The 13,190-nt window shown below is 42.6% G+C and overlaps 1 protein-coding gene across 2 annotated transcripts in view; it reads right to left on the bottom strand.

Moving 5' to 3' along the window:
- The window catches only part of ATP9B (ATPase phospholipid transporting 9B (putative)), a 169,333-nt gene extending 161,733 nt beyond the window's left edge, over positions 1 to 7,600 (bottom strand). For both annotated transcript variants that reach the window (XM_069809226.1, XM_069809227.1), the window contains exon 1: positions 7,446 to 7,600. In XM_069809226.1, coding sequence (XP_069665327.1) covers positions 7,446 to 7,540 — 95 coding nt within the window. In that variant the 5' untranslated portion in view covers positions 7,541 to 7,600. The remainder of the gene's footprint in view (positions 1 to 7,445) is intronic.
- Positions 7,601 to 13,190: the final 5,590 nt, after the last annotated feature.

The raw sequence follows: 13,190 nt of genomic DNA, 5'->3' as shown, positions 1-13,190 counted from the left end.
TTCACCAGAATCCTATTTTTAATTAGTAGGGTACGTCATTGATCACAACAACGGGACCATTTTATCACTGTCACTGTGTATTGTTATTGACATTGTAGCCCAATCAATTGTTTTCTCTCCCTGTTCTTAGCAATCCAAATGCCTGCCCAAGCAACACAAATCACTGTATTTAGATACTACAGATACAAACCAGGAAGGCATGCAACTATAGGGCAAAAATAATAGCTTAAACATGAACAATCTTAGAAACCCATTTACAAAGTTTATTCTACTGCACATGCAGTCACACATGCTGACTGCAAAAGATAGGATCACCTGCAATAACAATTTGAAGTTCTCAAACACCTTTTTGCCTAAAGATTAAAATGCCTCAGATCAGGATAATTACTCTAAGAATAATCGTGCTAAAGCTTATGACTATCTGTAAACCTATCTTGGTGTGAAAGAGTATTACTAGTGCAGAAAAAAACAGAAGGACAACTTTTTCCAAATACACAGTTCTAAGTAATGTCAAGTCAAAGAACTGCAATTAATTACAAAAAACACTTAAAAGTTCCTTTGTCATCAAAATTTATGTCTGCAGACAAAGTATTACTTCTCAGGTATGACGCCAATGAAAAGTGTCATTGTATGCAAAAATATTTTACAGTTCCTATTGTGAGCAGCTCTATATGCAAGTAATATGGTTACCTGCATCATTAAATCAAAGATTGCTTTGAAAAGCAAAAGGCACAGAAACTAAAATCACAACACACACTGCATAAAAGCTCTGAAAACATTAACATATGTCAAGGCCATTTTTCAAAAGCTATGTATCAAACTACTTTGACCTTTGTCCCCAGCAAAAAAAAAAAACCTTAGAATCCACACCAATCCTAAATCAGGTGCCAGTCCCAATGAGCAGTATTAACCTATGAATAAAGTCTTCAGCAAAGCAACACGCAATCCAGGAATGTGAATATGTGAACAACGGGCATAGAACACACATTGAGAAGAAGGTTAAGAAAAAATTCGCTGCTAACTTCTTTTTCTAAAAACCAGTGGTACTCACAACTTGAGAGTCTTGAAAACTTAGACTGAACCACTGTTACACAAATAGAACATCCCAAGTACAACATCCCATGCAAACAACCCTGTTGGAAGAATCAGAATTAAGAGATGGCATCTCAGATTCAGCCTAAAAATTACTCAGTGACATATTCCAAACAAGAACAGTGAATCTGTCCAAAGTCATAATTCAGGAAAGGCTAATTACAAAGGACAGTATGTCCTGCAAGACAGTGACATCAAATTTTTTTTTGACGAAAAGAAGTTATGCTTTGCAAAGAGACAAACAATTTGAATTTCAGGTGAAGTCAGTTAAAAAAACAGGGGGGCAATAGTTCTCCTGTAAAAAGAGCAAAAGGACATATATGATTGATCTACTTTGTAAGAATAGCATAACAGTACAGACAATTCTCCTAACTGCAATTCTACAGAGATTTCTTTGCACTGCATTTCATCCTTTCCTCCTTATGCTAAAACAAAAGCTAGAGGTGTATTTGAATGAACATTTGAATATATCAGCATAACATACAGCTGTGTATTTTAACGCATTCTCATTTCCAATACACTTTAACATCTATACATTAGTAGCTCTAATGTAAAATGCTTATCAGGATTACCACTTTTGGTTGTTCGGAGTTCATGACATTTCTAGCAAGTATCAGCTGAACCTGTAACATTTGTAATTTTTGCTATCACAGTAACAACCAGTACATCTCACTTTGGGTTGCTACCTCCAGCAAAGAAAACTTCTGTCCTAGAGAGAGGAGGGTTAGACTAATATGTAATGGTGTGTCCACTTAGTTCCCAGTTCTGTATGCATGTCACAGAGGAAAAAAAAAAAAACACAAGACAGGGGCTCTGATTTAAACAAAGCATCACAGAAACTAGGATGATGTTACGAGCTTTCTTCACGAGCAAGTGGAAGCATGCCAGTACACATGCAGACAATTAACAAGCAGTATCCACTCACGCACACTCCAACAGTTGCTTAACTTTCAGGAGTTTCTGTGACCATATCCTGAGTAGTAGGATGAATAACAATGCTATTTCTACAAAAAAAAAGTAACATTAACTTTTACAGTTTATGCTGAAACTATTTGTTGCTTCTGGTCAAACAACAGATGTTTGAAGAAGTTACTGTCACTTTGCAACAGCAGTTTTAAAACATAAATGTTCAAAAGTAAATTCACTTCCATCTTCAGAATGCTTTATCACAGAAGCTATATTAAAATTAATGTCAATATTGTCAATCCTTCAGATTCATCTCTCATTTTCAAACTAATTTTCGGGATGAGATACGTACAGCCCTTCAATTAACAGGTATGGGGGGGAGAAGAGCAGGTTAAAATGAAACCTGTAAAACTGTGCCCAAACTTTAAGAACTTTTGATTTTAAAGATTCAGACATACCCAGGGACAGAGATCATAGGAACTAGGAACATTTTAGAAAAACTGCAAGAAATGCTAAGTATCACTGCATACAACCCATGCAACATGTAAACTACACTGATACATATCAAAGTTTGGGGTTTTGAACAATTACGGACATTTTGCAAGGCTTTCCAGACCCACAGTTATTGCAAAATAAGTTATGAGCTACCTGTAAACACCTTTCTACAAGAGATGTTAGGTCCTATTAGCTCTGATTGTTACATGGTCTCAACAAATAACAATTTGAGTTATTTGGGGAAGTTTTTATTCTTAATTATTACACTTAAAATATCAAAAAACTAGCACTGGAATACGAAGAACAACATCTGAACTATGAAAATCACACTGTACTTCAGAACTAGAACACGTGCTTCTAACAAACAACTGAGCAAGCACCAGGTATCAAAGTATTTTACCAAAGCTCACTTCAAACAACATCAGAAATTAAAGAAAATCACAGAATTACTGTACATGCATCTAGTGTTATCTGCTGACATTTGTACATCTCTACTTTTTGGTGGTTCATGGTGAAATCCAGCCAAATACCTTGAGAAATCATAACCAGAAGGACTGCAAGATTGCTGGGAACAGCTTTTATTTAAATGAAAAGCATTAGAACAGTAATACTACATTAAATCATCTTACTGTCTACGTAATTAGAAAATTTGTTTGACATTTATAAACATCAAGGAAGCATGTGAATTCTCAGCAAACTTTGAGTTCTGCAGACCTCCATTCCATTTTGCCTGGAATAGATTATTTTTTTCCTATTATACATACCTCACATGAAATAAGCTACAATCCACTAGTTGTTAAGCAACAAGTATCTTGCATTTACCTGGACAATGGACACATTATCCTATTATTTTGTTCTTCCTTCTTGTGTAATTTTCTTTTTTGCTAACAACATAAAAGAATGAGAATTCATAAATAACAGTATAGCTGGCTGCCTTAAAACAGAGTTGCTCAATCAGTGAGCAAGCCACAGAGACAAGCAACAGCAGTTGATCTGTTCCACAACTTGCCCTACTGTAACCACCTAATATATCTAGTGTGGTCATTCGTAAGCACACTGCTGTGACCCATACTATGAATAATCGTGCAAGAGGATCCCTTCCAGTGAGTAAATATTTTTCATGACATCACCTCTGTGAATACCTGGAGTGCAACTGAATTTATGTAACACTGGACACAACTAGTAAGACCTGATTTTTTGGTACCAGCTCAGGAGTCCCAACACCTCATACCTTGGCCCTAACAGACCAAATACAAGCATACGCTGACAGCAGCAAGTGCGGGACATCTGAACAAACCAGGTATTTTGCTTATGGATAAATTAGGGCTGACTACTGTTTAATTCCTTATCAGCTTCAAAATTCCACCAGGCTTCTTGTTTTCCTTCCATCAACCTCACATGACAACACAGGCACAGCACAGTTAACTTCCTTCCTGTGTTTAGCAGTTGATTACTCCAGGGCTGATGATAACAAATACAAGTCTAACATACAAAACCAAGCGTGTTAAGTCTTACTGCACATTTAAGGTGATCCTGGATGTTCTCTGGTCTTCTCTTCCCTTCACAATGTAAACAAAAAGCAGTAGCTATTTTTCCTGTAGATAACAGATCCTTCAGGCTGAAGGACAAAGTGCTGAAACAGCTGCTGAATCAATCACCTCTTTGTCCCCAAGCCTTCTACAACTATTCAAGTTGAATATATAAAACAATATCAAGGGCTTTTTTAATAATTTGAAGATGAACAACCTTTTACTTCAAGATAGATCTCCCTAGTTTCCAACTGCAGTACACAAACAGTTCTCTGTAGGTAGGGGAAGATGGCAGAAGATACAAAACCTGAATTTCTACTGCAAAAGTAGTAAGTTGCCCTTAAAAATCAGAAATAAAAGCAGAACAGGATGCATGTGTTCATTGAACCACAAGTAACATTTAATATGTGGTTTTAATTTTTTTTTTAAACAGGCCTTAACATATACAAAGTTAATACATAAAATAAATTAATCTTGTCATGTTTGTATATGAAGTACATCCCAGGACACTTCATGGCTCTTAACTAGCTACAATTTTATACAGAAGTGTACAGTCTCAGGTATTCATCATCAAAGTTTCTCTAGGTGTGTGGGAAAAACATATTCCAGCTTTAAAATGCGTGTTATCAGTCCCTCAAGATAATCTCAAAAGCACAAAGCACATTACAGACAAACACTGAATGAGAAAGTCTTTGTCCTCACTGCAAAGTACAGCAACACTGGCAGAGACTCCTATAGACTGCTTGGCTCAAGCAAAAGAAGTCATCCTACAAATTAGCTTTGAGGCCACTAAAGGTTAGCAACTGACAACTTGTATTAACTGATGTCGCACAGTAGCAGGGCAATCAATCGGTCCGAGTTAAAAACACTACCATGCTGAAGTTAAGGACCCGAGTATAAGACTTTCAAAAAACTGCAAATTCTTCACTGAAGAAACAAATCACAGCAAGTAAAAGACTCATGAAGACCCTGAAACCACAGTACTGGATTAAACCTGAGATACCAACTCCATTACATTTTAATCGGCATTTGTTTCTAGACATCTTCGCAAGTATGAATTATATCCTTTTAGGCAAAATCTGCATGTACATATGCATGTGATAACTTTCTGCACATCAGAGACCTCAGACTTCACTTCAACACTCTTATAAGTATCTGCAACATCAGGACCTTTGCTGCAGTTTCCACAGGAATGCAAGGCTTCTTCAAAGTCTGTGCTGAAGATAAAGATTAGAAAAGCAGGATGAATCATTCATAAAGACATAGGAGCTGTAGTTCAATTACAGGCTTAGAGTCATAAGACTTACAAGTTGTAGTTCAGCCACCTGTACTGTCATATTTCCTCTTTGACTTTACACAAGACACCTGTGGTAGAATCTACACAAGCATTCCCATGCTCTTGTTACAGGTTCACAGGACACCTTTCAAAGTACACAACAGGTGCTCTCACAAATCCAGGGCATGGTATTCTTGAAGGAGAATGACCAACCTACTCAACTCACCTTTAGAAAAATAGAAAGAATTAAAGTGAGTGAAGAGGTTGGTGTATGTATTCTAATTTTCAGAGCTCAAAAGAGCAATTTATTTAATCAAGTGATCAAAATAAAGCAACACAATAAACACGTCTGCCAACTTTTAAAGGTTTTATAAACCTACAAGTGGTTGAACAAAAGTAATGAAAACCATAGATAATCATTTGTGTGGAGTATCAGTAAGTTAAATACGTATCACCCGCACTTGAGAAACACAAAGATTATGAAAGACCGTAACTCTGAAAAATGTAATCTAAATTAGAAGGAATTTAATCCACAGTCTTTGGAGGGTGATGTTGATCAAACAAGATAGAGGGGAAGAAGCAGATCCGTAAAGAACTGGTAGCTCCTTGCTAGATCTTACAGTTTGCCAAACCTGCTTATAAAGCCAGGTTTAAACAGTTTGTATAAATAACTGTAATTACTGCCTGCAAATGTAGTTTCAATAAATGTGTGTATCTACCTGATTTATGAACTCAACCCATCATATCTATAGAGTTTTTCAAATCACCAAAACACTCCTGGGTAACCTACAAGAGAACTACCTGATACCTTTCATGTTCTGGACTAAGTTTTTGCTTACATAATCCTCCCCTTTCCCTTTTTCTTCCAAAGCACAACACCTACTGAGAAGCTTACAGATTCCAGCAAGAGCTTCCCCTGCTTCAATTCTCCAAGGAAGAGGGATGATGATGATAATGCTGCCCTACCTTAAAAGACAGGACAAACCTACTACAAGTTGTTGGACATCCAAGTATTACCGAGATGGGGAAAACTACTATTATGGCAGACTGTCCTACAAGCTCATGAACGTTCATAAAAAAATGTTTTTATCTAGCTTAAGAATCAAGACAACATAATTTAAGCCTAACATACTTGGCACAGTTCTAAACTACCTTTTCTGTTAGTTATTTTATTGGGAGGGACAGAGAAGAAAATACATGTTATTCATGATGAAATGGATTTATCGCTGTATTTGAACAACAGCACCAACTATTCTGTTTTTAGAAAGTCCATTTACTTCAGATCCTACAACTGCTCCCTCCAGTCCTCGCATCCACAATCAGCCTTCTACAAAAAACAAAAGAGAAAAAACCCTCAAACAACTGATCCTCCACTGTAAGAGTGCTGTCCAATGGACACACCAAAATTACAGAGCAAAGTTTTTCCTTGCTCACAACGGTAGTACACCTAGAAATTACTCACAATAATGGGAATTAAAGAACGACTCAATCTTTGCCTGAAACTTAATTTGATGTCAGACCTTTAAACGGGCTTCTTCAAACTGCTTAGCCCCCAATACAGCACCTTGCATGAAATTTGGAGTTATTTTCATTCTTACGTTTAAGAACGTTTTCTGTGCCAACACGCAGCAACTCCCTCACAGCCCGTTTACCACCCAAGGCGAGCACCCCGCTCGTAAGTAAACTACTGGCAAGGGACCCGAGCTGCGAGGAGTTGCAGGCGGCCCCCCGGCGGGGGGGGGGGGGGGTAAGCCAAGGCCGCACCCGTGGGGCCGGCAGCGGCAGGGCCTCGGGGCCCTGCGGCACCACCACCCGCCGCCACCACCACCACCACAGCCCGGCCGGGCGAAGGGAAGAGCGGGACGCCCTCCTCACGGGGGTCCGGGGTAGGAGGCCAGGCCGGCGGAGGCCTGGGCCGAGGCAGGGGCTGCCGACAACCCCGCTTCTCGGCCTCCAGGGGGGCCGTCCCCCCTCCCCGCCCTCCCCGCGGAGCGGGCAGGCTGAGTCCGGGAGCCCCGCAAGGGTAACGGGGCCGGGCGAGGGGCGCACACCGCCCCGCCCGCCCTTAGAGATGCGGCGGGTGAGGGGGTTTGAGGGGGTTGGGGGGGGGGGGGGGGGGACACCGCCGCGCCGCCCCTGCCCGGTACCTGTTGTGCCTCTGCGCCGTGGCGGCGCTGGTGTAATAGGCCGCTCTCCGCTGGGCGCTGCGCGGCACCGGGTGCAGCGGGATCTGGTCCGCCATCTTGGGGGCGCTCCCCCCCCCCACCCCACCGCCCAGCCCGCCCTCCGCTTCGTGCCCGTCCGCTTCCCCTCCTCTTCCTCCTCCTTCCTCGCCGCCCTGACGTCACGGGCACCCTCCAGCTGACGCCAGAGAGGGAGGAAGCGCCGGCGGGGCGGGGCCTCGCGTTCCACAAGCGAGCGGGGCGGGGGGTTGGGCGGCGTGAGGCGGCGGCGGTTGGGCGGGAGTTTGGTGGTTCGGGTCGTGAGGTAGCGGGCGGGTGAGGCGGGAAGAGGGAGAGCCGGGTGGGATCCAGGGGGCCTGTGGGAGGAAGGCGAGAGGGCAGGGCTTGAACGGCAGCGGCAGGAGACGAGCCCCAAGGCGGTTGTCCTCGGTTAGCCTGGAGATGCCTGCTGGTTTTTAAGTTGATCTCGGTAGGGTCCCCTTCCATCCCTCGGATGGCAAGGAGTAGGTGTCACCCGTGTTGGGTGTGGGCGAATGCTCGCGTGATCACCAAGAACAAATAAAAGCGCGGTGAACTGACAAGGATTCTTTTTTTTTTTTGTGAGCCAGAGTTATTGCCATGTGGAAATGGACGTTCTGTAAGTCAGGGGTAACCAGCCAGTCTATGGGACCTCACGGGGGAAAGATCAATACACGGGAACAAAAATGGGTTTGGAAGATAGATGTGTTCAGAGACCTACTGTGGGGTGTTATCCCTTGGTATTCCTCTGAAATCGGATGCCATGGGGACCAAAAGGCCTAACACCATCACAAATATGGAAGACTTTCCACAAAAGGAGAAAAAAAAAAATTCTTTCTCAATGTCTATTCAAAGTAGAAGAAACATCCAATAAGAAATTAAAAAGGATCTACCAGGAAAAATTTTCATTCAAAGAAATTTCCACCAAAAGAAGACAGCAAAGTATGTCCAAAATGCAGAACACGAGATTAAATGACAGATAGGTGGAAAAAGCTTTTCTTGATAGTTTTTGTTTCTCTTCAATAATGTAAGTTGCTGGGATCACCTTTCCAACAGAACATTTCAGATTTCTTAGCAATAGTATAGTAGGAAGCCAGGCTTTACTGTCTAGTTGTACACCAGTCATTTTGCAAAATGCCTTAAGCTTACTAATTTCAAAATATGGTATAATGAAAAAAGATTTCACAAATGACTGGGCTTACACAAGATGGTAATGAGACCAAGATCTTTGGCAATGAATTGCTGATTATGCAAGTTACTCAAGCCAAAGGTGCCAGTAGGATGCCAGTTTCAATATTCTAGAACATGGGCTTTTTTCCTTTTGTTGTTCTGAAGTACCGTATGGCAGAAAGATGTTCATGGTCCAGGCAGAACCTTTGGTCTGCTGGATTGTGACCTAAAGTGTGTGGTGCGGTGTGGTAATGGCAGCAGTGGCAACCAAGAACAACAAATGGGTACAAGAGCTGCACTCAGAATTGTAGAACTATAGAATAGCCCACTCTGGAGGGGACCTTGAAAGATCATCTGGTCCAACCTTTCATGGGAAACAGAGCCTAGATGAGATGATCTATGCACCCTGTCCTATCGCGTCTTGAAAACCTCCAGTGGTGGGGGCTCCACCGTGTCCCTGGGGTTCCAGTGATTGATAGTTCTCATTGTAAAAAATTCTTTTCTTGTGTAGAAAACCTCTCCCAGTGCAACTTGTACCCATTGCCCCATGTCTTCTCCACGTGGCTCCTTATGACAACAGAGCCTCCATCTTCTTTGTAGCCACCTTTTAGGTACTGGAATACTGTGGTGAGGTCCCCTCGAGCCTTCTCTTCTCTAGGGAGAAAAGACCTTCTTCAGTCTTTCCTCATAGGGCAGGTTCTCCAGCCCTTTGATCATCTTCATGGCCGTCCTTTGGATCCTATCCAGTGTGCCTGCGTCTTTCTTGAATTGTAGAGACCAGGACTGGACACAGTAGTCCAGGTGCGGCCTGACGAGTGATGATGCCACACCTCAAGTACTGCGTCTATTCGCCAATGCTAAATGAAGTTGCACTTATGACCCAGACATTTCAGACTGAAATGTTGCTGTACGTTCGAACGTATCTTCTACCTTAGAACGAGGGGGAATGGTCAGTACTGAAGCACCACAATACGCAGTGTATGCCGAAGGATGCTCCTATCTGCTGGAGTGAAGATAGCTTGCCAAATGCAAATTTCTAAGCAGTATTTTGACTTTAAGCACATTATCTGGTTATTGAACTTGCCAACAGACACAGAACATTTGAAGTTGAACCAGGAGAGCGAGAACAACTGTTACGCAGGAGGCACAAGGCTCATATGGGAATAAAAGGGAAAAATCCCTCTGCTGGGCTTGTGGCAAGACTTTGCTGGGTATTTGAAGGGTTGCACTCAGAAATACCAAAAAGGGGGAAGAGATTTATTTAGCTTCATAGCTGTGATAATCATTATAAAGTTTATGGTAGTACACTGTCGTGGTTTCAGCCCAGCCGGTAACAAAGGACCACACAGCCACTTGCTCACTCCCCGCCCCCCAGCCGTGGTGGGATGAGGAGAAAATATAAAGGCAGGCTCCTGGGTGGAGATAAGGACAGGGAGGGATCACTCCCCACTTACGGTCACAGGCAAAAGACAGGCTCAACTTGGGGAAGAAACTCAATTTAATTTACTACCAATCAAATCAAAACAAGGATATTGGGAAGTAAAACCAAACCTTAGAGCACCTTCCCCCCAGCCCTCCCTCCTTCCCAGCTCAACTCCACTCCACTCCCGGTTCTCTCCCCCTCCTCCCTGGCAGCGCTGGGGAACAGGGGATGGGGGATGGGGTCGGTTCCTCACACCTTGTCTCTGCTGCTCCTTCCTCCTCAGGGGGAGGAGGACTCCACGCTTGGCCCCTGCTCCCCCATGGGGTGTCTCCCGCGAGAGGCAGCCCTTCATGAACTTCTCCAACGTGAGTCCTTCCCACGGGCTGCAGTTCTTCATGAACTTCTCCAGCGTGAGTCCTTTCCACGGGCTGCAGTCCTTCAGGCACAGACTGCTCCAGCGCAGGCTTTCCCATGGAGTCACAGCCCTCTTCAGGGGCATCCATCCCCCTGCTCCGGTGTGGGCTTCTCTCTCCCCGGGCTGCAGGTGGGCCTCCGCTCCCCTGCTCCCCTCCACAGGCTGGGGGGACAGCCTGCTGCCTCACCACAGGCTGCGGGGGCATCCCCTCCTCCTTCCCTGACCTCGGTATCCACAGAGGGGTTCCTCTCATGTCCCACTCCTCTCTCCACGGCAGATTTCCCAGCAGGTGGGTTTTCTTTTTTTTTTTTTCCATTCTGAAATCTGTTCTCCCAGAGGCGCTACCACCATTGCTGAGGGGCTCGGCCTGGGCCAGCAGCGGGTCCGGCTCTGAGCTGGGGGAGCTTCCAGCAGCTTCCAGCAGGAGCTGGCCCTGCAGCCCCCTCCCCTGCTACCAAAAAAAACCCCGCGCCATGCAAGCCCATAACATATGCCAATAGAATCATAGAGTTGTAATTTAGGTTGGAAGAGATGTCCAGTTGTCATCTAGACCAAGACCCTGCTCCAAGACATCAGGTTTGATACCAGCTTGTTCAGGGCCAAGTGCAGTGGGGTATTGAACACCTCCAAGGACAGCACAGTGTTTCGACAACTTCTCTGGGCTCCCTGTTGCTGTGTTTATCTTGTGATAAACAAATTGCTAATAAGTAATCAGAATTTCCCATGTTCCAACCTGTTTCTCTTGCTTCTCATCCAATAACCATGCACTTCCGAGAAAAGTCTAGCTCCGTCTTCTCTGTATCGTCCCGTAGTTGTATTCAGCTACAAAGTTTCCTCTTAGCCTTTTCTATCCCAAGATGATCAGGCTGAGTTCTCAGCCTCTCCTGAGACATCACGTTCTCCAGGCCCCTGACCATCTCGGTCACCCTTGCATAGACTGACTCCAGAAATACACTGTCCTTTTGTAAAGAGAAGACCAAAACTGGACACGGTAGTCCAGATACGGTCTTACAAGTGCCAAACAGAGGGGAAGGATCACTTCCCTTCTTGTACCTGCTGGCTACACGTTTATTAATACTGCCCAGGATGTGGGTGGCTGACTCCGCTGCAAGGGCATGTTGGTGTCTCACGTGCGGCATAGTAGGTTATGGTGTGGTACTGCCTGCCTCCTGCCTGCTCTGCAGTGATGGCTGTACTTTATGTCTTTGAATAATCAAACACAACCCTGAAAAAACTCAGCATAACAATTATGCCAGTCCTAGGTGCTTTCATGGCCCTTGTTACTACAATTCTGTGCATCGCACAAAATTAAAATTAAAATTTTAACTGTGATATGAACAGCTATATATTCAGAATCCTCATGTGACTAATGAATTTACTGCAGTTCACTGAGGCCAAGAGAATGAAAGTGATTTCTTCAAGTTTACTATTTGATTCGAGCCTGTGGCAGAGCAGTTTACAAACAGAACAGAGATCACTTGATTTACAAGTTAGCAGCTTAAGACCAATCTTCTTGTCCCTGCAGAACTTTGGTTCTGGTTATTTGGTTATATTTCTGGTTATTTACCAGATTATTTGGCCTGTAACTATCTCTAATGTTAGTCAATTATGTGTACGTGTTTGTAAATTCCATATGTATAGACAAATTCATGATCTAGCATATATAATAAAAGGTTTATTACTGGCAGACTTGTAAATGCCCCAGCATGGGACAATCATTAGGAACTGAAATGCCTTTAGAGTCTTGATTTCTTACTGAGTCTCATGTATTCTATAAATCATTATTTTATTTATGACTACGTTAAGGTTTAAAAGAGAAATACTTCACTATTACCTGTGTGCAGAGAGGCTTTGAACCAGAAAGCCTTCTAAGAAGAGGAAAATGACAGTTTTTTAATAAATCAATATCCAAGAGAATGACAAAATTGAATATTTATAATTTTAAATGCATGCAGTTTTGCTTACTTCAAATATATGTTTAAAACTTGCAGTTAAGACAGTTGCTGGAAATCTATCATGATCTTAGCTGCTTGACCACTCTAATTGCTTTTTTACATCAGCCTTTTCATAAAATGGTAAGAGCTCTTCAGGGCGGGGACTTTGATTTTGTGGCAGCTATCATCATTCAGTTCTGCCTCTAAATTATCATGTAATCCTGTTTTATATTTTTTAAAGAAAAATCTTAAAATTTATATAAAAGGGTTTTTAATGTAAAATTGAGACTTTGGCATATGTTACATAGGGAGTTTTCAAGATGCCAGTAGCAAATGTGCCTGCATTTTGAAAATAATATTTTCTTTCCTATTTAGAGATAAGGACACAGAATAAACTTGCTTTTGATCCAGATTTTGCTAGTCAGGCATCTCAGGCAGCTGTTATTTGTCTATATGAAAAAAGCTTCTAATTTCAGGAAAGAAATACTTTTGCATTCAATATTAAGTACTGGCTAAATAACATTTGTCACTTACATGTCATGATAACATACATTTATGAAAATATATAACACCATTCTGAAATAAACCTTCTGTATCATCCTTTCCATGTTTCTTTTTTTGCATGTTTTTGCATTTATAACAAGTGGCAGAGATCCAGAACCTATGATTTATGGATCTCGTGAACTCTTGGTTTAACTAGAAATGAGCTGGCATGGAAACTGTTTTGCATTTGTTGCATGTATCTGCTA

The sequence above is a fragment of the Haliaeetus albicilla genome, chromosome 21, assembly GCF_947461875.1.
Source record: "Haliaeetus albicilla chromosome 21, bHalAlb1.1, whole genome shotgun sequence".
Taxonomy (NCBI): Eukaryota; Metazoa; Chordata; class Aves; order Accipitriformes; family Accipitridae; genus Haliaeetus; species Haliaeetus albicilla.
The sequence above is the reverse complement of the archived record's forward strand: the minus strand, read 5'-3'. Positions and strand labels throughout refer to the sequence as shown.